At 41.7% G+C, this 27,400-nt stretch overlaps 1 protein-coding gene across 1 annotated transcript; it reads left to right on the plus strand.

Annotated features, from left to right (window-relative positions):
* The first annotated feature begins 122 nt into the window (after nt 1–122).
* On the plus strand, nt 123–27,081 carry DCTN3 (dynactin subunit 3). The gene is made up of 7 exons (XM_030192842.1): nt 123–259; nt 9,700–9,784; nt 12,051–12,137; nt 15,221–15,304; nt 20,354–20,412; nt 23,448–23,507; nt 24,872–27,081. The coding sequence occupies exons 1-7, from the start codon at nt 179–181 to the stop codon at nt 24,959–24,961; spliced, it is 546 nt and encodes a 181-aa protein (XP_030048702.1). The 5' UTR covers nt 123–178; the 3' UTR covers nt 24,962–27,081.
* The last annotated feature ends 319 nt before the right edge of the window (nt 27,082–27,400 follow it).

Below are 27,400 nucleotides of genomic sequence, written 5' to 3' on the forward strand. Positions count from 1 at the left end.
GCACTTTCCCGCCGTCTCTAATCGCGACCGTTTCCGACAGGCCCCGCCCCGGCGCCCGCTTCCCGCCTTCTTCTGACACCACCGCAGTGCATCTTGGATACGCCTCATTTCCGGCGCGGATGTGACGTATTTCCGGCAGCTGGCGCTGGTGGTGGGGCTTTATCTTTACTCTGTTACGATGGCGGAGGTTCCGAAAATACAGAGCCGGCTGGAAGAGCTGGAGATGCGAGTGTACGGGGACGGAGGGAGCCGGAGGAAGGTGGGAACCGAGGGAAGGGACGAGGAGGGGGAGGTAACAGCTGGGCTCGCTCGAGGGCCTGAGGAGAAAGTAGAACTGGTGCCCGGGAAAGTGGCAGTTACAGGTTAAACCACCGGTTATCAATAGAAATCAAACAAAATAAAACATGGAAAAGAAAATAAGATGATACCTTTTTGATTGGACATAACTTAATACATTTCTTGATTAGCTTTCGAAGGTTGCCCTTCTTCTACATGGAATCTTGCTAGTCTTTGAGATTCTACTTGGAATGTTGCTACTCTTTGGGGTTCTACATGGAATCTTGCTACTCTTTGGGGTTCTACATGTTAAATAGAGAGGTGTGGTAGCCGTGTTAGTCCACTCTTAAGGTTATCAATAGAAATCAAACAAAATAAAACATGGAAAAGAAAATAAGATGATACCTTTTTGATTGGACATAACTTAATACATTTCTTGATTTGCTTTCGAAGGTTGCCCTTCTTCGTCAGATCGGAAATAAGCAAATGTGCTAGCTGACAGTGTATATAAGTGAAAACATTCAAGCATTACTATGACAGTAAAATAGATACTATTGGAGATTCTACATGGAATGTTGCTACTATTGGAGATTCTACATGGAATGTTGCTATTCCACTAGCAACATTCCATGTAGAAGGCTGCGCAGGCTTCTGTTTCTGTGAGTCTACGTGCAGGACGTCAGACTCACAGAAGCAGAAGCCTGCGCGGCCACATTGGTGATCTACAAGGGCCGACTTCTACATGGAATGTTGCTAGTGGAATAGCAACATTCCATGTAGAATCTAAAGAAATCAAACAAAATAAAACATGGAAAAGAAAATAAGATGATACCTTTTTTATTGGACATAACTTAATACATTTCTTGATTAGCTTTCGAAGGTTGCCCTTCGTTCTCAGATCGGAAATAAGCAAATGTGCTAGCTGACAGTGTATATAAGTGAAAACATTCAAGCATTACTATGACAGTAAAATAGATACCATTGGAGATTCTACATGGAATGTTGCTACTATTGGAGATTCTACATGGAATGTTGCTATTCCACTAGCAACATTCCATGTAGAAGGCTGCGCAGGCTTCTGTTTCTGTGAGTCTGACTCACAGAAGCAGAAGCCTGCGCGGCCACATTGGTGATCTGCAAGGGCCGACTTCTACATGGAATGTTGCTAGTGGAATAGCAACATTCCATGTAGAATCTATAGAAATCAAACAAAATAAAACATGGAAAAGAAAATAAGATGATACCTTTTTTATTGGACATAACTTAATACATTAAGTTATGTATTAAGTTACGTCCAATAAAAAGGTATCATCTTATTTTCTTTTCCATGTTTTATTTTGTTTGATTTCTATTGATAACCTTAAGAGAGGACTAACACGGCTACCACACTCCTCTACTTAGGTTAAACCGGATCGCTGCAAATTCAGAATATTATTGCAAGTCTTTTCCCTAGATTTTGAGTAGTAAAATAGTTGCTACTCATTGCTCATGGGCTAAAGAAGACACTGGGATTTCGTTAATCCTTATTCATTGTGAATTGTTGTACGTACCGCATACAGTTCAAGCTTCTCCTACTAACCTACAAATAAGTACATAAGTACATAAGTACATAAGTAGTGCCATACTGGGAAAGACCAAAGGTCCATCTAGCCCAGCATCCTGTCACCGACAGTGGCCAATCCAGGTCAAGGGCACCTGGCACGCTCCCCAAACGTAAAAACATTCCAGACAAGTTATACCTAAAAATGCGGAATTTTTCCAAGTCCATTTAATAGCGGTCTATGGACTTGTCCTTTAGGAATCTATCTAACCCCTTTTTAAACTCCGTCAAGCTAACCGCCCGTACCACGTTCTCCGGCAACGAATTCCAGAGTCTAATTACACGTTGGGTGAAGAAAAATTTTCTCCGATTCGTTTTAAATTTACCACACTGTAGCTTCAACTCATGCCCTCTAGTCCTATTATTTTTGGATAGCGTGAACAGTCGCTTCACATCCACCCGATCCATTCCACTCATTATTTTATACACTTCTATCATATCTCCCCTCAGCCGTCTCTTCTCCAAGCTGAAAAGCCCTAGCCTTCTCAGCCTCTCTTCATAGGAAAGTCGTCCCATCCCCATTATCATTTTCGTCGCCCTTCGCTGTACCTTTTCCAATTCTACTATATCTTTTTTGAGATACGGAGACCAGTACTGAACACAATACTCCAGGTGCGGTCGCACCATGGAGCGATACAACGGCATTATAACATCCGCACACCTGGACTCCATACCCTTCCTAATAACACCCAACATTCTATTTGCTTTCCTAGCACTCGATCTGCAGCCCCTCCTTACCTCTCTACCCTCATCTCCCCTTACGTTCCTACCCGTAACCTCCGCTCTCAAGACAAATCCCTCCTCTCAGTACCCTTCTCCACCACCGCCAACTCCAGGCTCCGCCCTTTCTGCCTCGCCTCACCCCATGCTTGGAATAAACTCCCTGAGCCCATACGCCAAGCCCCCTCCCTGCCCATCTTCAAATCCTTGCTCAAAGCCCACCTCTTCAATGTCGCCTTCGGCACCTAAGCACTATAACTCTATTCAGGAAAACTAGACTGCTCCAACTTGACATTTCGTCCTTTAGATTGTAAGCTCATCTGAGCAGGGACTGGCCTTCTTTGTTAAACTGTACAGCACTGCGTAACCCTAGTAGCGCTCTAGAAATGTTAAGTAGTAGTAGTAATAATTTCTGTACATTTATTGCTCGGTGTATAAAACACAGTGGTGCGTCTAAAAAAACAAAAATGAGTTTTCATTTTATTTTAGAAATTTTTTATTCAATTTTCTTAACAGGGGTAGGAAATATAAATTACAAGGAACAATCAGGTAATCACACCAAAGAATATCAGTGGACGGGTAACAGAGGGAGGAAAAGGAGGGAGGTGGGGGGGGCAGCAATTTGTGAATGCATTCAAAGCAAAATCTGCAATTTACACTCGAGTATTATGTAGAACTTTTGTTTAAAGAAAGATAGGTTGTTAAAGGCAGCCACACTTTATCAACATATAAGGAATTTTGAAGTTTGAGGGCTAAAGATAGCGCAAATTTGTGGATCTGTAAAACAGAATGCCACCAAAAGTGAGAATTAAGAAAGGAGTTATCCTTCCAGTTTGTTAAATGAGTTTTCAGACATGTTCATATTCGATTCATTTGTTCCTTCTGTGCGCAGGCCTAAGTGCACGCGAAATATTTGAAAACAGCAATTGTAGTTATATTTCTAATTAGTTTGTGCCGTGGAGCTTTAGCACTCTGCTTAGCTCCCACACAGGTGTCCCTTTTACTGTGCACTGAAGTGATGAGGTAAAAAGGCACAAACCATTTATTACAGCCAAGCGTAATAAATTTCTCCCTTTTTGGCTATGATTTTATACTGTAGTGAAACACTAGGAGAGTAATTCTATAAAACATTTCTTGTGCTTATAGCATGTCTTATTTGTGGGAAAATGGATGTTATAAAATTGCTTGGCTGAATAAATGTGTATAAGTAATGATGCTTACAAGATGGCATGTACTTATATTTATTTATTTATTGCATTTGTATCCCACATTTTCCCACCTATTTGCAGGCTCTATGTGGCTTACATAGTTTTGTTAACATTGTCATTACAGGATAACAGATACATTTAGTATTGTGCAGAGATTAAGTAAGGGAAGAAAGAAGGAAGGAAGGAAGGGAGTGATTAGGGTAATTATAGAAGGTGGGCTTTCTTAATTGAGTGGGTTGGTGAGGTGGATTAGTGTGGCTATAGGTTCTCATTGTAGGCCTTGTTGAAGAGATATGTCTTCAGAGATTTGCGAAAGATAGTTGTTTCGTCGATTGTTTTCAGCTCTGTAGGTAATGCATTCCATAATTGCGTGCTTATGTAAGAGAAGGTAGTGGCATGCATCAGCTTGTATTTTAGTTCTTTACAGCTGGGGAAGTGTAGGTTGAGAAATTTGCGGGATGATCTTATGGCGTTTCTTGGAGGTAGGTCCACGAGGTTTAGCATGTAGATTGGGGCGTCTGCGTGAATGCCTTTGAGGCATATTTTCAAAGCACTTTGGGAGGCTAAGTTCCATAGGTTTCTATGGAACTTTGGGAGGCTAAGTGCTTTGAAAATATGCCTCTTTGTGTACAATCGTGCAGATCTTGAACGCAATGCGTTCCTTAAGTGGGAGCCAATGGAGTTTCTCTCTTAAGGGTTTTGCACTTTCATATTTAGTTTTTCCAAAATGAATCTGGCGGCAGTATCCTGGGCAGTTTGGAGTTTTTTGATAGTCTGTTCTTTGCAGCCCGCATATAGTGCGTTGCAGTAGTCCAGATGACTTATTACCATTGACTGTACCAGGGTATGGAAGATGTATCTCGGGAAGAAAGGTTTTACTCTTTTAAGTTTCCACATGGAGTAGAACATCTTTTTCGTCGTGTTTTTCATGTGGGTATCAAGAGTGAGGTTTCGATCAATGGTGATTCCAAGAATTTTCAAGTTTTGTGAGACAGGAAGAGAACAGTATGGTGTGATTATGGTGGAGAAGTTTTTTGTGTTATGTTGTAAGGTGAGTACAAGATATTGTGTTTTTTCTGCGTTAAGTTTTAGTTGGAATGCATCTGCCTAGGTGTGCATTATTTGGAGGCTTTGGTTGATCTCGTTGGTGATTTCATTTAGATCATGTTTGAACGGGATGTAAATTTTGACGTCGTCTGCATATATGTAGGGGTTGAGGTTTTGATTGGCTAGAAGTTTGGCTAAAGGTATCATCATTAGGTTGAATAAAGTTGGTGAGAGGGGGGATCCTTGGGGTACTCCACATTCAGGTATCCATGGGGGTGACCTGTCCGCGTTCGTTGTTACTTAGTATGATCTTGTGGTCAGGAATCCTTTGAACCATTTGAGAACTGTGCCTCCTACTCCGAAGTATTCTAGTATATGTAGTAGTATTTCATGATTAACCATGTCAAAGGCACTGGACATGCCGAATTGTAGGAGGAGTATGTTGTTACCAGTTGCTATTGCTTGTTTAAATGAGTTCATTGCGGACACTAGAACAGTTTCGGTGCTGTGATTTGACTGAAATCCTGATTGAGACTCATGCAGAATTGAGTGTTTATTTAGATATTCATTAAGTTGTTTCGTCACTATGCCTTCCATGAGTTTGGTTGTAAGTGGAATAGATGCTACGGGGCGATAGTTGGTTAGGTATGCTCGGTATGTAGAGGCATTCTATTGAGCAGAAAGTAGCCAAAGTTGCCTTAACAGCCAAAAAACAATATTCTCACAACACACTGAACAAGCTGCAAATTCAACCAAGCAACTATTAATAAACAGCCTATTGCAAACTTCACAATAGAACCAGCCCTCCCAGTCACAACTAACCAACAATGATTTTGCCACATACTTTGTCAACAAACTTAAAGGTCTCCATCAGGACCTATAGATGGTCCATCAAAACTCTGGCCAGCTAATGAGGGGCATTCCCTCTTCCCTACCATGCATAGCCATCTGGGACTGATTTAACCAGGTCACAGAAGAAGCTCTTGAAGAAATTCTGAAAGGTCTACGGCCCCAGCCCAGCAAAGATAGTACAGTGAGCAAGCAAGCACAGGTCTCATTGAAGGGGCCACAAAAATAGTTAACTCCTCTCTTGTGGAAGGGTAGCTGCCAACAACACTATAAAAAAAAGCTGTGGTGCGCCCCCTGCTGAAAAACAGCTCCCTTGTTCAGGAAAAGCTTGGAAACTACTGACCAGTCTCTAACATTCCTTTCTTGGCAAAACGTATAGAACAAACAGTCTGCATTCAATTCAACGATTAGCTAACTGAAAGTAATTGGCGAAACTCATAGTCTGGCTTCAGACCTGGTTACGGAACAGTGGCAGTTCTTGTGTCCCTTCTCAATGATCTGCACAGAAACCATGACAAGGTGCTTCAATACTAATGTTGCTGGATTTCTCAGCAGCCCTCGACACTATGGATTATAATATGCTTACAAGGCTGGCAGAAATAGGTATCAGTGGTGCAGTATTTACATGGTTCAAATCCTGTTTGTCAGACAGACAACAATCAGTTCCCTTCAACAACACATCATTACCGAACTGTGGGTTGCTACAGGGATGCATACTGTCTCCCATTTTATTTAATATCTACCTCAAGCCTCTGGATGAGCTGCTTCGGTCAATTGGCACAAAATCCTGTATCTGTTCCGATGATATTTTATTTATTTATTTATTTATTTGTTGCATTTGTATCCCACATTTTCCCACCTTTTTGCAGGCTCAATGTGGCTTACAATGTTCGGTTATGGCATTCGCCATTCCCGAGTAGAAAGTTACATTTGGAGTTGTAGACAGAAAAGGATAATAGGCATAGAAAGAGAACAGTTAACTATTAGGTGAAGTGGTGATGTGTTGCATTTACAATGGTTGATTGATGTTGTGATATGCCTTGTTGAAGAGATATGATATGCAGCTACTCATGCGCTTGAACCAGATCTACCCACAGCTTTGAATAAACTGATTGCTTGTCTAACTGCAACTCAGAAATGGGCAAAAAAACAATAAACTGTGCCTGAACCCAAGCAAAACAGAGAGTTTTTGGGTGCCTTTCTTATCTACGTTGTAAGCTCTTTGAGCAGGGACTGTCTTTTTTGTGTATGGTGTACAGCACTGCGTATGCCTTGTAGCTCTATAGAAATGATAAGTAGTAGTATCTAGCACAAGTGAACAAACAACCAACTTTAAAATACTTTTTGGGAAGTATGAACTCCCCTAAAATCACAGGTCAGGAATCTTGGGATACTGCTGGACTCATCACTCACTCTGATCCTGCAAATTCAAACAACCTTTAAAAATTCTGTCATCACTTGCAGCAACTGCAAACTTACTCTCCATATATTGAAAAGACGAGTTTGAGCAGAGTGGTGAAACACTGATCAAACCTAAAAGAGTTTGCATCATCTCCAGCTGATTCAGAATACTGTAGCATGACTGACAGAAGGCGACAAGTGTCATGACCACTACACTGGCTACTAGTTCCTTACAGGGCTAAATGTAAAACTCTGGGTTTGTTTTTCAAGTCCCTCGGACAAAATGGACCCAGAGTACTTAAAGAATAAGTTAGTCTTTTATACACCTTCGAGACATCTAAGGACCTCTCAAGGAGCATCACTATCTGTACCCTCATCAAAAGAAATTGTGCAATGCGATACCCGCCAGCGAGTCTTCTCGGGAGTAGCCCTCACATTCTGGAACTTACTCCCAAAGGGGCTATGTGTTACTTCAGGAAGCAGGTGAAAGCCTGGCTGTTCTCAGAAGCATTTAATTGATGTGGTGACTGACTATACACTCACACCGCACCTGGACTAGCTTGCTGCACACCCTGTAACTTAGACTAGTTTCTCATATGTTTAACTGTACAAAGGTTTTGCCTTGAGTTTAGCCACCCATCTGTTTATCTCAATTGACTCTGTACTACCCATCTTGACCCCATCTATATAGCTGCACTTGGCCACTCAGTTGCATAGAAAAGCATTGGCATTATATCTATGCTATTTGAACGTTCTGTTGCATTGCTTATTAGGTGTTTTAAGTGTCGCTGAATATTATTGGATAGCCCTGTACAATCCATTTAACCAGTCAGGTGCCTCTCCTTGGTCTCTTAAATTGCTTTAAATATCAACCCGTACATATTTAACTTTTGTCTGTAGTTGCACTCGGGACCTGCCCTCATTAAAAGCAAATACAGTACAAAAATGTGTACTTGCTCTGTGGCATGTAACCATGTTTGTTTACATCTGTGGTGTGTTAGTTTCCCTTTATTTATGAATGACATCTACATCCCACATTTTCCCAACAACCTGAGTTCAGTTTGGCTGACAATACAGTGCATCATGACTGAAGGACATATTACAAAGAGAGTACATAGTAACATAGTAGATGACGGCAGAAAAAGACCTGCACAGTCCACCCAGTCTGCCCAAGATAAACTCACATGTGTCATTTTTTGTGTATACCTTACCTTGATTTGTACCTGTCATTTTCAGGGCACAGACCGTATAAGTCTGCCCAGCACTATCCCCGCCTCCCACCACCGGCTCTGGCATAGACCGTATAAGTCTGCCCAGCACTATCCCCACCTCCCAACCACCAGCCCTGCCTACCACCGCTGGCTAAGCTTCTGGGGATCCCTTCCTTCTGAGGAGGATTCCTAATAAATTCTAATAAATAAACTAAATAAACTGGAGAGTACATAAATACTACAATAAAAGAAAAGACAGAACCAAACCAGAAGTCATTAGGGTGAAGAACTAACCAAGTTGTCTAGACAGGAAGTTCAGGAACCACACCCAGAAACTCGCCAGAGAGGAAGGTCTTTAACATTTTACGTTAGATCATATAATCAGGCTGACCTTCAACAGATTTCGGCAAGGAGTTCCAGCTTTTCATGCCCCAATAAGCAAATACAGATTTGTAAATTACTTTCTAACTTCTCAGATAGTGGAGCTGCAAATAGTCTCTAGACCCAAATACAGTTTATGGGGCGAAAAGCTTTATGTAGTTAGGGGGTCATACCATTTCAATGTTTGATAAGTAAGAAAACAAAGCTGCCCCCTTCTGAGTTTCATGTTAATTCAAGCTTTGCAGTTTCTGCTACTATACAGGAAAAACAAATAGACTAAACAATTGTTTGTTACATCCCTCCCAATGCCCTGTTCTTGGTAGAGCCCTTTCTTCTGTCAGCTCTTGTGTGATCAGATCATTGCCACCTGTAAGTTTTGTTCCTTGCTGGCTCTTGGTCTTGCTTTTTGCTGCGAAACCTAGGTTTCTCTTTCTCTGCTTTTGCCCCGCATGATGGAATACTTTATCAGAGAGGTAGTTTCATTAGTTTCCCTAAATCCTGTGCTATTCTTGGAACTGCGACTGTTGTATCTTCCTCATCTCCCTGCACTTTTAAGACGGACTGCTTACTCTTCTTTTTTTTTTTTTAACTGGCGAGTCTCTGTTTTATACAGTCTTGCCATTTTATGAAAACAAGATGTCATCCTTAAACACAAAGAGAAAATGCACTGTGCCAGCCACTTCTACATCATGCAATGGTATCGAGTGGCAAAATTTCATGGGGTGCCTTCTGGGGAAAAAAGGCAACCCAACCTGCTACTGAGAATTCCATTGTTATGCAAAATTGTTCCCCCCCACCCAGCTAAACTAATATCTCTTTATGGGTGATTTACCACCAGCCTTATTTTTATTCTGGATTATTTAGTATTTTTGCTTATAATAATGTCTGACTTCAGCTTTAAAATAATTGAATTTAATGCTGACTTTATTTCCCAGGCTCATTCTTTCTCTTTATTAGGCAGAATAATTTTGCTTTCTAATAACTTACCTCTAATATTTTTCCATAGATAGCAGATGAATTGATAAAAATACAATCTGCCCTGGGAAACACTGCAAGCAAAAGAGAGCGGATAAAAATTTTATATAAGAAAAGTAAGTACCCATGCAATGCGTCCTTGTCTTTTTGGATTTCAGTGCCTGTTCAAAGAGGAAGAAAATACCAAGGTACATTTTAAGCAATCAACGGTAGAAATTTTTTTTCAGTTGCGCTTTTGTATGTGTTGAGATCTACGAAAGAGATAAATATAGAAGTAATACTGATACCGGAAGTGGAACTCCGTGGTGTACAAATATAAAAATTGAGTTTGTCAGTTACATTTTAATGGATGTGGATTCATCCTTATGAGATTTCGGTAAGCCTGATAAAAGGTATTAACAACTGATGGACAGAATCTCAATGTGGATTAAAAATTATGAGATGGTGTGTTAACCATTGGACATAAGTAGGAACTTTGTGGTACATAAATGTAAAGACCGAGTCTGTCAGCTACATTTAAATCTCATTCCTATGAGATTTCTGGATGTTTGATAAAAGGAACTAATAACTGATGGACAGTATCTCAATGTGGATTATGATTTATGAGGTGATGCGATAACCAATTGGACATGTATCTGAGCTGTTCTAATAAGATCAGCTATTAAGAAAGTGGAAACAGCTGTATAAATCAATGTAACTGGGAATTACTTGATTCATTGGGTATACCAGTGAATTTGTTATGCGGTATTCCATCTGAGATGGTATCCCAGTATGGTGTGAATAAATAATGGAAAAATGCATATAATGTATTAGTGTTATGTAAAAATGTATTTTGTTGTGCTATTAAAAGAATTGAAAGGTCACACAGAGTATAGCATAATGAATATGTATCTGAGAGGTTTGCATGCCTGTGGCCACCATTATATTTAAATCTCTCGCGTATATTCATCATGTCAAACACAAATGAGAAACCTAATTGCAATCTAGTTACACACAAATAATGCTACCCTTTAAGTAAGCACTATTCAAAACATGCTTTATTCAAACGCTATTATACAAAATATAAAACCCGATATTCTCCCCACTGTTCACAAGTATCATGAATATCACATACATACACAATCACACAGGTCTGGATAGTTACTGCTCCAGGATATAGATATATTAAAAAAATCTGCAGTCATCAGCTCAACACTGGTTAGTATCACAAACAGTTGCAGAGAAAACCCTGCTATAAATCAGTCATCAGGTCTTCAGCGCTTGAACCAATGTTATACAAATGTTAATCCATAGCACCGACACTTTCAAAAGAATGTTCTTTCAAAATCCAGAACTGTGCTGAACTTTCCAAACTGCCAGTGGATAAAGAACAGTCTCTTCTTGCAGCACATAATTTGACTGGCTGTCACAAATCATTTCCTTGCATTCACAGAAATGTAAATGAACTTGAGCATGAATTTGGAAATTCAACGTCCAGAAGTAGTGGGTGCTGACAATTTGTCTACTTCTGGACGTTGAATTTCTGTAAAAGTGAATGCGAGGAAAAGATTTGTGACAGCCAGTCAAATTATGTGCTGCAAGAAGAGACTGTTCTTTATCCACTGGCAGTTTGGAAAGTTGAGCACAGTTCTGGATTTTGAAAGAACTTTGTGTCGGTGCTATGGATTAACATTTGTATAACATTGGTTCAAGCGCTGATGACTGACTTATAGCAGGGTTTTTTCTCTGCAATTGTTTGTGATATTAGCCAGTGTTGAGCTGATGAGTGCAGATTTTTTTTTTTTTTTTATACATCTATATCCTGGAGCAGTAACTATCCAGACCTGTGTGATTGTGTGTATGTGATATGCATGATACTTGGGAACAGTGGGGAGAATATCGGGTTTTATAAAGAGATTTATATTTTGTATAATAGCACTATAATAGTGTTCGAATAAAGCATGTTTTGAATAGTATTTTAAGAGTGGATAGTGGTTAATTAAAGTGTAGCATGTATATTCATTAGGGACATCCTGAAGCCCGACTGGCTGGTGGTCCTCCAGGACAGGTTTGAGAACCACTGGTTTGGATCATGCTGTAACAACACCACAGTGGGGCTTTTGTTTGTTGTTTCTTGGCTATGACCTTAGAGGGCTGCCTTGTTTAGGTTGTGCTGATGGGCATTTGAAAACACAGGGATGATTTACAAAGGGAAAACTGAGGCGTTAAAGGAAGGGACCATCACAAAAGTATATTTTCAAATATCCTGTTTGATTATTGCCTGGTTTTTGAGCCATAAAGCAACTTTGTAGCTTCCTTTTGGAGAGACGGCATATAAAATTAATAACTTTCTTTTGTAGAAGTTAGTGTTGTTCTGACACGTTTTCTCCCTTTTTATTGTAGTTGAAGATATAATAAAATACCTGGATCCTCAGTACATGGATAGGATTGTTATTCCTGATGCTATGAAGCTGGAGTTTATTCTAGCAGGTCTGTATTCAGCAGCATTAGCTAAAGTCTAAAAGGAGCGATGCAAACTTAAGTCCAGGAGAAGGTTGTATCCATTTCAGTATCATTTGGAACCTGTTCCTGAAGCTGTTTCTTTTTTGTAAATCCTAAGCAATAAGTGGGGAAGATTCTTTTCAAATGGCCATTGAAAGAGAATTCTGGCGCATGCTGTTTTAAATAACATTAAGGGGCTCATTTTCAAAATAGAAAAGCATCCAGAAAGCGGCACGAAGTGGCAGGTGGACTTTTTTTTTGGCAAAAAGTCCAAATCATTATTTTTGAAACCCATTTTTAAGACTATTCAGTCGTCTGCAGTGCATCCAAATCACAAGGGAGCGTTTTGGGTGGGGATTTGTGTGTTCCTAAAACTTGGACATTTTTCTGCCATAGTGGAAAAAAGCAAAAACTTTTGGGGCTAAAAGTAGTTAAGATGTTTTGGTCTAGACCTATTTCAATCATGACTAAATCACAAAAAGGTGCACTAAACGACCAATGGAGGGATTAAAGCATGACCGCCTCCCCCCCCCAAGATGTGAAAGAAACAGTACATACTACTACTATTACTATTAAACATTTCTATAGCGCTACTTGACTTACGCAGCGCTGTACAAATGAACATGAAAAGACAGTCCCTGCTCAACAGAGCTTACAATCTAAATTGGACAGACGAACAGACAGCTAGGGGTGGGGAAATTGCAGTGGTAGGGGTGATAAGTGAGGGTGTTGAGTAAGAGAGTCATGGTTAGGAGTCGAAAGCAGTAGCAAAGAGGTGGGCTTTAAGCCTAGACTTGAAGACAGCCAGAGACTGAGCCTGACGTACTGGCTCAGGGAGTCTATTCCAGGCATAGGGAGCAGCGAGATAGAAGGAACGGAGCCGGGAGTTAGCAGTGGGGGAGAAGGGGGATGACAGGAGACATTTACCCAGCGAACGGAGTTCACGGGGAGGAGTGTAGGGAGAGATGAGAACGGAAAGGTACTGAGGAGCAGCGGAGTGGATGCACTTGTAGGTCAAAAGGAGAAGTTTGAGCCGTATGCGGAAGCGGATAGGGAGCCAGTGAAGCGACTTGAGGAGAGGGTTAACATGAGTATTGCGACTCTGGCGGAATATAAGAAGCGCAGCAGAGTTTTGGACAGATTGAAGGGGAGATAGATTAAACTCTGGAATTCGTTGCCAGAGAATGTGGTAAAGGCGGTTAGCTTAGCGGGGTATAAAAAAAGGTTTGGATGGCTTCCTAAAGGAAAAGTCCATTATTAAACTGGACTTGGGGATGACGGCTTCAGATGTTATGACCAGTCCTATTAGAGCAGCAAGCAGGTCCCTAGAGTAGCCTAGTGGTCATTGCAGTGCATTGTAGAGAAGGGGACCCAGGCCTATATCCCACTCTTAACTGTTACGCTTGTGGTGGAAAGTGTGAGCCCTCCAAAACCTACTATATCCAACTGTACAACACTACAGGAGCCCTTATGCCTGCAGGTGTCACCTCTGAGTAGGTATAGTAGGGTTTTGGAGGGCACATCATATAATGTAAGGGGTAATTGTGAGATGTGAACTCCAGTGCCCCCTAGGGTGCCCTACTGCTGTGCAGGAATATTTGTGTGGCCAGTGTACTAAGAATGCTGCGCCCCCCCCCCCCCAATGGCTTGTTTTTGTGCCTTTTTCCCTTGGACATTTTTTTTTCTTTTGAAAATGGTTCAGAAAGATATATGCACTGAGCACAAAAATATCTGTCAAATTGCCATTTTTGAAACAAAAAGTCAAAGGCATTTTTCTAGTTTGAAAATGGCCATTTTCACTGCTGGATATTTGGACGTGTTCTTGCAAAACATCCAAATCGGATTTAGATATCATATTGAAAATGCCCCACGTGTGCTAAAATTTTGCAGTGCCCATGCATTAGTAGCAGAAATGAATGTGCGGTAACCACAAAGTCTCTGTCTAACTGTTGGAGGTGTGCCCTACATTTTGCTTTTTGCATATTTAGGGGGAGAGGAAACCACATCACACAGCACCACAGGTGTTAAAACATCCAAAGGGAAGAATAAGTTTGGATAGCCAGTGAGCAAGTCATTAAATCTGCTGCACAGCTCTTTCTATTTTCTTTAGTTTTCGGAAACTGAGAGTGCTTTGCTTTTCATCACATTCTTGTTAATCACATGAATGAATTAAACCTAACCTCATTCACAGTAGGAGCCTATAGTCCTGTCCATATAGATTTTATTCTGTCCTTTTTGCCCCTAGTCCCACGATGAGAGTAATGTTTTAAATCTTAACTGCTCAGTTCTTTACTCATATCCAGGGGCACCCAATTTTGGGTCAGGCCCGCCCAGCAGCAAAGTTCCTGACGGCGATTCCAGTCGCAGGCTCCGCTCGCAGTCGCAGCGATTCCCACACGCTGCCTGCCAGTGCCGGCTGCCACTCAATCTCCTTGCGCTACTAAGTGCTAACCCGGAAGTCTCTCCTCTGCAGGAGAGACTTCCGGGTTAGCGCTTAGTAGCGCAAGGAGATTGTTGAGCGGCAGCCGGCAGGCAGCGTGTGGGAATCGCTTCGACTGCGAGCGGAGCCTGCGAGTAGAATCACCGTCAGGAACACTGCTGCCTGGTGGGCCTGCAAGGAGGGTGAGATGCTGTAGCTGCACGGGGGGGGGGGGGGGGGGGGGAGGGATGATGGGGGAAAGATGTCGCAAGGGGGAGGGAAGACGGGGGACAGCAGCTGCACAGGGGGAAGGGAAGATGAAAAGATGAGGCTTGGTTGGTGGGTGAGGGAGATGCACGGGGAAAAGGGAGAGATGCAACAAAGGGGTGGAGGGGTGAGGAAGGGAGAACTCTTGGCTGTGTATGAGGTGGAGGGGAGGGACACATGCTGCATACAGAGGGGATAGGTGGGGAGGGGGAGAAATGGTAGGCATAGGGGTGGAGAGGAGGGAGAAATAGTGGGTATAGTGGTGGAGGGAGGGCGGAGCAGAGAAACTTTTGTGCCCACCCACTTTGGGCTCAGGCCCACCCAAAACTGGCTGTCTGGCTACGCCACTGCTCATATCTACTGTTGTTTGTGTTTTTTCTGTCAGAGGAGCAGTTTATTCTGAACCAGGCAGCCCTTCTGGAGCAGGCGAAGAGTCTCCAGCCGTTCCTAGACAGTGAACATATTAAAGGTAATCTCTGTTTACCACTGTATCAAAGCAGGCAACCGAGAAAACAACAACTGGGAGCACTGCTGAGCATTTAGGACACTTCAAAACAAAATCTGGAAACTTAAACTTCATTGCAAATTATCTATAAACTAGATTGAAAAATGACAGACGGGTCGTCGGTGGATTTGGAATTAGGTTTACAAGTATTATTTATCTTTTCCAAATTCATGCTCAAGTTCATTTACATTCAGATAAATGAGTCCATCTCCTGCCCAAGTGGGCTTACGATTTTAAGTTGTACCTGAGGCAGCAGAGGGTGACGTGCCAGTTGGGTTGGGATTCTTACCCCACTATGGATTGGTCAGCGTGTGCAGGGCTTTCTCTGGCCACCTGCCATGCTAAGATCAGTAACAGACTGCTGATGGCTGATTCATTCTTTATTCTGCTTTTCTGTTGAAGTTTTACAATTATTGGATGTGCATAATTCTTCCTCTGATTTATTAGAATCAAACTGTAGAAGTAATGGTTAACATGCATGTAGTCCCTTTCAGCAAAAGAGAAATTGTCACATGCATTCCAGTTCTACAACCTCCTCTGCTTAGAGATTAGATAATGTTATCTGTTTTCTTCGTGTCCATATCAGACCAGTCCAGACCACTGGGTTGTGTCCTTCCACCAGCAGATGGAGACAAAGAAAAAAAAATAGTTTCAAGTAATTTGCCCCTTAAGTGTATCGTGCAGCTCCTCTGTGGTACTGTTCTAGTGGATTGCGCAGTGAATGTTCTAGTGGATCGTGCAGCGCCTTTGTGAGCTCCTGACCCGTCTGGGTGTCAGTTGATCAGGGGGTTTTTGCTGGTTGGACTGAGCTCTCTTATTGTCTAAACTTAGATGATACTTGGCATCCAAGTCACTCATCACACAGCCCAGGTGACATCCGGTGGTGCCATTTCCGTTCATCCCCCCCAGCCCTCCCATCCTGCCTCACTCCTTGAGATCTATAACTCTATTCTTTCACTGAGGGAAGATTACATGGACTGCAATAAGGCTAATTGCTTTGGTCTGTGTGACACTAGCCTGAACCCTTTCCTGCTGGCACGTATGTTTACCACTTTTTCTAGGGATATGTTTCCTGAGATAAGTGCCGTTTTATTAGGTTTCTCAGGTTTTCAATGGTTTTCTAAACTGCTGGTTGCCGTTGAGTGATGAGAGTTCTGCCTGCAGCCCTATTACGTGCCATAACGGCGTTAGTGATAGTTTGTTCATGGCCACTTGTTCCATTGGTATATTATATTTAACTAGTTTCAGATGTGCCTTCTGTCTCTAGTTTTGGCGGGCTGCCTTTCTTTCCAGATAGTTCTTCTGGTTTCTGATGTGGAGTTTCTGGACTGGATGGTATACACCCATATATATGTGTGTGTATGTGTATATATATATATATATATATATATATATATATATATAATGGTATATACCATCCAGTCCAGGTGATTTACTACTCTTTTTTTTTTTTTCCTTGATTTGGCTCAGTACATCTTCCAGGTTCATAGAGACTTCTTTCAGTTCATCTTGTAAAAATCATCTCTGGTACAGGTAAGCAAAGAATTCATTCAGCCTCTCTGCTATGACCCTGTCCTCCCTTCTCATTTTCTCTAATGTTCTACCTTCAGTGGGATTCCCTCAGCGCATGACCACTAGGTCGGTGTCTGCTTTGAGGCCCTTCCAGGTGCTCGGTCATCTGATTTTCAGCACCTGGACTTGGATGCTAGGGAATGCGGCAGCCTTGGCCAGGCCATTACACTTTACAGTCTCCCTCAGGGCTTCTATTGAGTTCCATTATACTCTAATAATTTTGCCTATATTTCTCCCCGATTCTTGAAAATCTGACCCTTGATGTTTTAAAGCAACTAGCAGAGATCATGGAAAATTACACACATGTTAAAGGACCTGGAAAACATGGCAAAATCCTGCCCTGAATAATGAGGGTTTCTGTGGGCAGGAGAGTCTCCTGCTCATTTAAACCTTGATGAGCCAGCTAGGAGTCAATTAAGCAGCACTTTGACAGATGACACTGCTGAATATTGGCTCTGACCACTGCTGTACTCTCCATGGTGTGCCTTGACAATTTTTGTGCCTAAAAGTGTGCTGTGAGATGAAAAGGTTGAAATTCACTGATCTAGTGCATAGCTCCATTTTTGTTTCTTGAGCATATCTGCATGTGGGGCACAGCTCTGTCTCTGAATGTAGAACATGGCTCCATTTTTGAATAATCAACAAGGTGCTATTTCTGAAGGTACAGCACGGCTTCATCTGAGTGTAGAATATAGCTTCTCTCTCCATGAATGTTCAGCTTCGCTATGAGCTTGCGTGTGGGGCTTCCTCTGCCAGTGCTTTGGGACACAGCTTTATCCCACGATAAGGGGCGCAGCTTTTCTTGATGCGAAGCACTACACTGCTGGCTCCATTTTTGAATAATCAACAAGGTGCTATTTCTTAAGTACAGCATGGCTTCATCTGAGTGTAGAGCATAGCGTCTCTCTCCATGAATGTTCAGCTTTGCTATGTTTTTGCTTGTGGGGCTTCCTTTGCCACTTCTTTGGGACACAGCTTTATCCCACGATAAGGGGCGCAGCTTCTCTCGATGTGAAGAACAACTACATCACTGGAAGTGGAGCACATTCTTCCTCTAGGTATACATGAGAGCTGCATCTTGGAGGTTCTTCAAGGCTTGGTCTCTGGAGGTGCATTTCAGTTCCATCTCTGGCCGTAGAGCGCTGCTCCCTATCTGACGCTGGATCAGGGGCACAGCACCATATTTGGATGGGAACCACTGCTCTCTCTTTGGATGCACACCACGTATCCATCTCTGCACGTGGATCATCTGCACAACACCATCTCTAGAGGTTGGACGTTGGCCATTTTGTGCACTTAGCCTCAGCTCGTCCTTATCTGTGACTTCCCAACTTCTCTTGGTTTCTCGGGTGGAGTGAGCCTCCTGTTTGTCTGTAAAGCGTTGCTTAGCTTTTCCTTTGGAGAGTGATGCTAGCTGCCTTTGTATGACAACTGTATGGCAACCAGTCTTGTGTCTACAAGCCTACGATTAGCCAAAGTTCTCTTCTGTGCCACGGCTTTGTTCCATCTTCAGTTTGAAGCCTTCTTTGGTTTCTGAGGCTCAGTTGACTCCCTATGGCTTTATGCTCGAAGTGGCTGTTTCTCTGCATGTTGTGCAGAACTTAAGCTCTGCATTTCAGCGTGTTTCTTTTTCTGATTAAAAGGTGTGTATAGGCCATACTGGTTTTTGGATAACTCCCTTTCTATAGTCCTTTGTGTGGGGTTAGACTAGGGTTTCTCTACACGTGGGCCTTTGAGTTCTCAGATGTTGCTATATAATCTATCTGTATAGTTACAAGTAAAATGCCGCACATCCATAAGTAAGACAGTTAATATATACATTTATTAAATAGGAAAGTTTTTTTCAAATCCTTCTGAAACAATTTGTAGGAAGGTTGATGTTTAAGACCTAATGGTAAATCATTCCATACATGAGAAACCTGATGTAAAAAAGGTCTCCAAGGCTTTTTAAAACTTGATACCTTTTAAGCGATGGACTTATAAGGTCCATCCAATATAATAACAGACTGGAACTTAATCTGAGTGAACACGATACCTGTTGAGAAACTTGAATGGGAACTAACCTATATCAAATCTTAAAAATTAAACAACAAGTTGTAAATAAAATATTTGCAACTATAGCGGCAACCAGTGCAATTCCTTCAGCAGCGGGGAGACATGATCTAACTTGCTGTTCCTAAATATCATACGGACTGTTGCAGATAATTCCTCAACTTCACTGATATACCCAAGTACAAAACATTAGGATAGTCTAATTGAGCTAAAATAAAACTCTGAACCAACAGGCTAAAATGGTGCTCATAAAAACTGAACATAATTGTCTTAATTTCCAAAAGATCTTCCTAAATAGACAATCTGTGCTTCAGAGATGAATCCAGTATCATACCTAGTACTCTGACTCTGGGTTGCATAATTCTTATGGCACTTTAACCCTCATGTACCTCAGAGATGCAAGCTCGTAGCATCCCAGGTGCTATATGCATGTTGAGGCCTGTCTCTTAATCTGATCCATTTTTCGTCATTCTTATTCAAGGTGTCTTCTCAACTCCACTGCATATCTTTTGCAGAATTTTTCTTCTCGCAATATTTCTTTTGCCTTGGAGGTTGACAATCTCTTGGCTATTCCTGTATGCTTTCCATTCTATCCAGCTTTCTTTTTCTGGGAGAGAGGTTCTTGTTGCCTTTAACTATGTTTATGCTTTTCCAGTGCTTTGCTGCTTCCCATTGGTCTGGTATGGACACGAAGGAAGGAAAAATTGTCTTACCTGATAATTTTCTTTCCTTTAGTCCTACCAGATCAGTCAATAACCCCTCCCTGTCTGATTTATCCTTAAGTGCTCTACATCTCCTTAACATTCCAGGCCGCATGATACAACTTAAGGGGCGAATTACTTGGAACTATTTTTTTCCTCTATCTCCATATGCTAGTAGACGGACACAACCCCATTAATCTGGACTGGTCTGCTAGGACTAAAGGAAAGAAAATGATCAGGTAAGACAAGACATAATGTTTCCATGAGCGTTATGAATGAAATAACAGACTGACTTTGTAGATGTTAAAGGATTGTCTTGATAATATAAAGAGGCATCATTGCTTACTTGTATATTCGTTTGTCTGTATTATATATGCAATGGTTTCCTCTTGGTCAAGGTGGAATATAAATAAACCATAAATCATTTTTATTTGTGACCAGTTGTACATAAGTAAATGGAGACATGGAAAAGGAAAATGGTGGATAAGTCACATTAGCAGGAGCCTCTGCCCTCTCTTCCCAGTGCTGCCTCCTGCACTTGGATTAATGTTGATAAATTTTACTCATGTACTTCCAGTTTAAATTCAGGGAAGGCCAAGTATAATGATGAAAATAAATGCTTTTCCTGTTTAGGAAGTTCATTTTCATGCTGGTGACTGCATTATTTCTGTTCTTTGTGCTGTTGCAGCTGTTTCTGGACATGCCGCCAAACTGCAGACACTGTCTCAGATCCACATCCAGCAGCAGGTATAGTGAATTTGGAAGTTCGCCTTTGTAGGGTACAACTACTTGAATTTAAGAAACTAGTGAGTGAATACGCCAAAGGCACTGTGCAGTCCCTAATGTGAAATCAAACTGCCCTCTGGGGGTAATTCTTTAAACGGGCATCTCTTTATTTATTTGTTACATTTGTATCCCACATTTTCCCACCTATTTGCAGGCTCAATGTGGCTTACATAGTACCGTAAAGGCGATCGCCAATTCCGGTATGAACAGTGGTAGAATAACAGACACAATAGGGAATCGTAGAGAGAAAGGAGTTGTGTTATGTCCATTGCGCTCTTTGGGTTTGATTGTGTTGCAGGGTTCAGGCAATTTAGGTTGGGTCGGTAGGGTATGCCTTATTGAACAGGTTAGTTTTTAGTGATTTCCGGAAGTTTAGGTGGTCGTAAGTTGTTTTCACGGCTTTTGGCAGTGCGTTCCATAGTTGTGTGCTTATGTAGGAAAAGCTGGATGCATAAGTTGATTTGTATTTGAGTCCTTTGCAGTTTGGGTAGTGGAGATTTAGGTATGTTCGTGCTGATCTTGTGTTTCTGGTTGGTAGGTCTATGAGGTCTGTCATGTATCCCAGGGCTTCGCTGTAGATGATTTTATGAACCAGGGTGCGGATTTTGAAAGCAATCCGTTCTTTGATTGGGAGCCAGTGCAGTTTTTCTCGGAGGGGTTTGGCGCTTTCGAATCGCGTTTTTCCAAATATGAGCCTGGCTGCCGTGTTTTGAGCGGTCTGAAGTTTCTTGATGATGATTTGTTCTTTACATCCCGCATAGATTCCGTTGCAGTAGTCTACGTGCAGGGTCATGCAGCTGAGCTGCAAAAACCCAATGGAGGTGACCCTGCATTTTTTTAGCATTAAAATCTTAGCTGTCAAATTCTAAACAATTCTTCAAGCTTTGCTAGATCTCTGCTCATATTATCCACACCTTCCAGGGCAGTGCTTATCAAACATTTTGTGTCTACACCCCATTTATTGCAGCCACAGAAAGCACATCACTCCCAAGCATGCTTCTGCTCCTGGCCCTCCTGAAGCAGGGGATGACAGATGCTGCCGTCATCCCCTGGTGTCCATGAAGCCTATGCAGTCTTAATTATGTTATGGGCTCATCAGGAGGTGTTTATGGGCCAATCTTTTTTTTTTTTCCTGTGGCCCACACAGGTTCTGACCCCAAATGCAGATTTTGTGACACATAATTTTGGGAAGCTCTGTTCTAGAGTTTTTACCCAGTTTCCGATTTTGGTATCATCTGCAAAGAAGCAAACCTTTCCCAACAGCCTTTCTGCCGTATCACTTATGAAATTGGGGAGAAAGCTGGTGGTGCTTGCCCTACAGCAGTCTTGAGGTGTATGCCTCCATGCCGGGGAAGCCTGAGCACCAGGACATGGATTATAGGGATGCTTACCTCATCTCGGCAAAACCCATAGGCCCTATAATATTGAGCACCGAGTCGGTCCTCATCCAAGGAGTCATGTGAGCCCTTTTGGAGACCTGGGCAAATTGATGACATTTCAGTGTTATCCTTCTGGGCAAAAGTAAGATGAACCCTAAGACAGTACTCCAGCTGCTACAAACGTGGTAGGACCAATGGATAATCTTGACGACTAGTGAACATTTTATTGCAGATATTGGTGCCTCTTTGGAGTTCTGAATTCTAGAAATCCAGTTTCACCTTTCATTACTTCTTAACCTGTAGGTTACCCGGATATTCTAGCATCTGGCCCTTTTACCAATTTGGTTATTGAAGCCAGTGTGAGGATATCTTGACCTCTGGTGGCATTGATTCTATTGAAAGAGCTAAATTTATTCCTTTGATGTGACTGATATGGTCTGTTTTCTGTTTTGATGGAGGCTTAATTTCCCAGCACCATAGTGGAGATTTCTAAGGCTTTTTTTTGTTTGTTTGTTACAAGAAATGATTTACTTGGGGGAAAGAGCTCTAGAGCACTCGCTACTGTTTATAATTTAAGAGCAGGTGCTGTATTTATAAGTTTTAGGATATTAATTTCTCCACCAATCACCAAAGGTGATAATTGCAACAAATTAAATAAATTAAGTATATATAAAAGATACCATATACTCAGAACACAAAGAGACCGTATTTTTAGCTTCAAAAAGGTTGATTTTAATATACAATTGCACACGAGAGGTAGGTTTTAAGAGATCTTTACAGATAATGTGTGCTTAAGTAAGGCAAGGTAGCAGGTCTAGATCAAAAGTTATGTTACTTACAAGTCCTTGTTACACAGTATGAACAGCATTAGGTAAGCTATGTTTGCAGGACAGGAGAGCTTCTGCAGTGAGTGGATCTGAGTTGCTTGCAGTTGAAGAGAATCTGAATCTTGGGGAAACAGCTTTTGCTTTTATATCTTGCAAGCTGCAGGAGGACATACCATGTGGATCTTTGTCCTGGTTTCCACGACCCTTGGGCATTTGCAAAGCATTATGGTTATTGTAGTCTGTTCACATGATCTGCAGATGTCCTGGCGTCCATTTGTCTGATAGTTGATGGGAGGGGCAGGTACCCTCCTTAGTCAAACTTTTGATAGGTGGGAGGGCAGAGGAAGCTATATATCTCTCTTTTGTCTTTGTTAAGTGTTTGTAATTGACTATCCCTGCTATCAGAAGTTCACAGAAAAAGGGATGGGGAGAGAGGGGCTTGAAATGAAACTTATTTTCTCTGCTGCAGTGTCAAATATATATATTTAAAAGTTGCACAAATATATTGGTGTATATATATGTATCTGATCCAACACAACATCATGCTACACGTTTAATTCTGATGATTGGCTTATACCATAACATGTTAAGCCTATGTACTTTTCTGCCTGTGCTAGTCTTTCCGTGTCGTCTTCTGTTCCGGTTTCCTGACCCACAGTGCTGCATGGCACAGCAGAGTTTTTTTTATACCTTCTCTGTTTACGACTTGTCTTTTTAATTTTATCAGTATTCAATGTCATTAAAATAAATCTCAAAATACACATATTGACCTTTTAAAAATTTATTTTAGGACAAGTCTGAAGAAATAACAGCAGAGACCAAGAAACTTCTAGAAGATTATAATAAAACAGTATCCTTTAAACTGAGTGCAGGAATATGTTACCAACCATATAGTTTAATTCAGAATGAGAAGTAATTCCTCTTCCTTTCCACCATCTTCTATTCCACCAATCACCTACAGAGGACGCGTTTGTTTATTTTTCATGTGTTTTAGACGGGGCTTTTTTTTGAGGGGGTACTTGGGGGTACTGAGTACTGGCACCTTTTCCATTGTCTGCTAAAATTGACCCCTGGACCCCATGTTTTAATGAAAGAGCTCAGGCTTTACACACCAATTCTGCCTTGTCATAGATTTTTTTTTGTTACATTTGTACCCTGCGCTTTCCCACTCATGGCAGGCTCAATGCGGCTTACATGGGGCAATGGAGGGTTAAGTGACTTGCCCAGAATCACAAGGAGCTGCCTGTGCCTGAAGTGGGAATCAAACTCAGTTCCCCAGGACCAAAGTCCACCACCCTAACCACTAGGCCACTCCTCCACTGTTGCTACTATTTGAGATTCTACATGGAATGTTGCTATTCCACTAGCAACATTCCATGTAGAAGTCAGCTCTTGCAGATCACCAATGTGGCCGCGCAGGCTTCTGCTTCTGTGAGTCTGACGTCCTGCACGTACGTGCAGGACATCAGACTCACAGAAACAGAAGCCTGTGCAGCCTTCTACATAGAATGTTGCTAGTGGAATAGCAACATTCCATGTAGAATCTCCAATAGTAGCAACATTCCATGTAGAATCTCCAATAGTAGCAACATTCCATGTAGAATCTCCAATAGTATCTATTTTATTTTTGTTACATTTGTACCCTGCGTTTTCCCACTCATGGCAGGCTCAATGCGGCTTACATGGGGCAATGGAGGGTTAAGTGACTTGCCCAGAGTCACAAGGAGCTGCCTGTGCCTGAAGTGGGAATCGAACTCAGTTCCTCAGGACCAAAGTCCACCACCCTAACCACTAGGCCACTCCTCCACTCCATTCTGTGATTGGTTGCAGGGGGCCTGGCTATTGTGGGGTGGGTCCCTCAGTGATCACCCCACCCCTGAAGAGTGGTCTAGAATTTGAGTACCGGCACCTTTTTTGCTAGAAAAAAATGCACTGGTTTTAGAACAGGTTCTGCATGAGCAGATCCTGTTCTAAAACACTAGCAGAACTTGAGACGTCTTGATGTGGATGTCTGGATTCTGACTTGTACCTCCTTTCTAAAATCTGCCTCCACAGGATAAGAGGTTCTGCCAACCAAGTATTATCTTGCTAAATCCATTGTGCTAAAGCTTTGGAAGATGTGAAATTTATGTAATGAAACTAGTGTAAAATGGAGACATGTGAATTTTGTTCACTTGGTGATTTATAATTATTTTCCTTTATAGTAATCCTCAGATATTGCTCTTGTCAAAACAGTTTGTCCAGTGGGATGAAATGTTAACGCAGCTGGAGGCAGTAAAGGGAGTATTGCGGACAGCAGAGTGACACATCAGACGGGAGCCGACAAGGGAAATAGGAGCTTACAGTGCTCACATCTATTCTCTTTATACAGAAACCAGTTAAAGCTAGCTAATTTATTTTATTCACAGAATCTCCCCCAACGTTATGTGGACATACAGCTCATTACTCCTTCAGACACCTTACTTTAAACATCCCATATGTTCATACAGTAACAGGAACCTGAGAGGGAGTAGAGGCAGAAAGGAGCAGGACAAGACTTTAAAAAAATAAATCCTCCTATACCAGGCCATGCTGATCTGACGTTCTCCAATTTGATCCCTACTTTTGAGTCTTCTACTCCTGTCAGCCAGGGTCAAGGTGGCTGTGAGGACAGCATTTAGAGTTGGGACACCTAGAGTGTGGAGTTAAGGTCCATGGTTTTGACAGGAGCCCTATGCATGCTCTCCCCCCCCCCCCCCAAACCCAAGAACCTTTCTGTACCAACCAGACTAGGATATTGGGTATGGGTATAAGGTGAAAAAAAGCCCTAGGTAGTTGTGAATGAAGTTACATGGTATTAGAATTCAGATCTTGTTGTAAAGGAACTGGGAGCAAATGGCAAAAGAAGGAACTACTTGACCCCCCCCCCCCCCACTAAAGAAAAAGAAAAATATACTTCCCTTGATCCTGTCACTGCTTCCGCAGTACATTCTAGTAAGGTATGTTGTTTTAATGTTTGACTTTTAAAGAACAGACATGAGAATCTGAAGTCTTATACAGTGTTGTGTGGCTCACTTCTGCTTAATACTGGTACTAAGAGTTAGCCATGAATTTAGATTTTAAATATTTGTCATTCAAAACCTGCAAAGCTACCTGGGCACAATTTCTAATTGTGCAACAGTTAAACGGACCAAGCACTCATTTGGAGCACACAATGCTGGGTAAAGCAGCAGTCAGCCTGCGCTGGATAATTGTTTCAAGCTAGACTTCAGGGAACTGTTTTTCAAAAAATGAGCTTCAGAAGATGTATATTTGTTACCCTCTCCCTCCAGCACTGTGTTATTTAGACATCTTCAGCTTCTGTTAAACATCTAACTTTCAAACCGTGTATCATCAAATATTTAACAGCCTGCTTGTGCTTTCCTTAACAACCATGTGTTGGGTTGGGGAGAGTTGAGGCCCATGAAGTCAGGTGCTTCAAATCTCCATAACTGGTCCCTAGCTCTGTCACCAGCCCCAACTGGAAGTATGGTAGGCCTCTGGCCCTCCCCAGCAGTCACCACCGTTTCATTTGTATTTCCCCATTGAAATGATATAAAGAATGCCACAACAAAGGATGAGAACCACTGTGTTAGGAAGTCCTTAGCCTTTCCCCTCAGGCTTCCTTTTCCTCTCGGAGCTTAATTAGATTACATTTGTGAGCCCTGGCAAACAGGAGTCTAAAGCAGAAAATAGAGCTTCACTGTGGGCAATGCAGAAAGCCATGGGGTAGATCTGCATGCCAGTACTTCTACATGAGCTTAATGAGAAAATATCCATGGCGATATACAGTAAGCTAATGAGATGCAAATTCGGTGTTTGTAGAACTTGTGCACTAATCGAGAAAAGCCTGCCCGACACGTGCACAAAGGTTCTGTGTTCATATCTAAAGAAAAAGCGCTATTAGCCTTGAAAATGTTCTTGTATATAAACTTTTAGTGAGGTAAATATTTATGTGAACGATGTTCTGGTTCCTACTGGCACTTTTGTTTTATTTGGTCACCTGCACAAAGCTCTTACCTTCCGCTCTGTCTTTTAAAGTTGCATACAAAAAGAAAAAAATGATCACTAAAACCTCTCAACTAACCTTGATATGTGGCCTCAGACCTGGTGGTGAATTTCTCGTGGGCATGTTAAAATCCCATTACTTTTTTTTTTTTTTTGGGGGGGGGGGGGTCCATCTAGGATTAGATTCTAGGACATTTCCCTTTGGGTGTGGAGAAAGATGTGCGAGGTTCTTTAATTATGACTTCATCATTGGCTCCAAAAATGTCCTTTCTTTGACGTTGGAAATCCACGCAGGTCCCCACAACGCAAACTTGGCAGAGCGTATGTATGTAAGGAACTCTGCAAATATAAGAAAATTACATCAGTTTTGCAAGGCAAGACAATATTATGAACAGAAGTGGCTTTTAGTTACCTGGTAACTTTTTTTTCTTTTTAATCTTTTGTTAACATTTTCATTTGGGAGTTTTGAGGAGGGGGATGAGGGGGTATTTTTTGTTCTTGTTAATGCAGACTGTTATAAAGCAAAATGATCATTCTGGCTGGCATATTGGCATGTTTCCTTCTGAAAGTTTGTTTGTTCCAGATTGTTCAATAAAAATTACACAATGGCCTTATTACCATTCATTTTAATTTACTGTGCAATCGTGTGTACCATGTGTTTTAATTCCTGCATTACTCCCTTAATTCATTGTGTGTCCAATAATGTGTGCATACACC

Source organism: Microcaecilia unicolor, chromosome 2 (genome assembly GCF_901765095.1).
Source record: "Microcaecilia unicolor chromosome 2, aMicUni1.1, whole genome shotgun sequence".
Classification (NCBI taxonomy): Eukaryota; Metazoa; Chordata; class Amphibia; order Gymnophiona; family Siphonopidae; genus Microcaecilia; species Microcaecilia unicolor.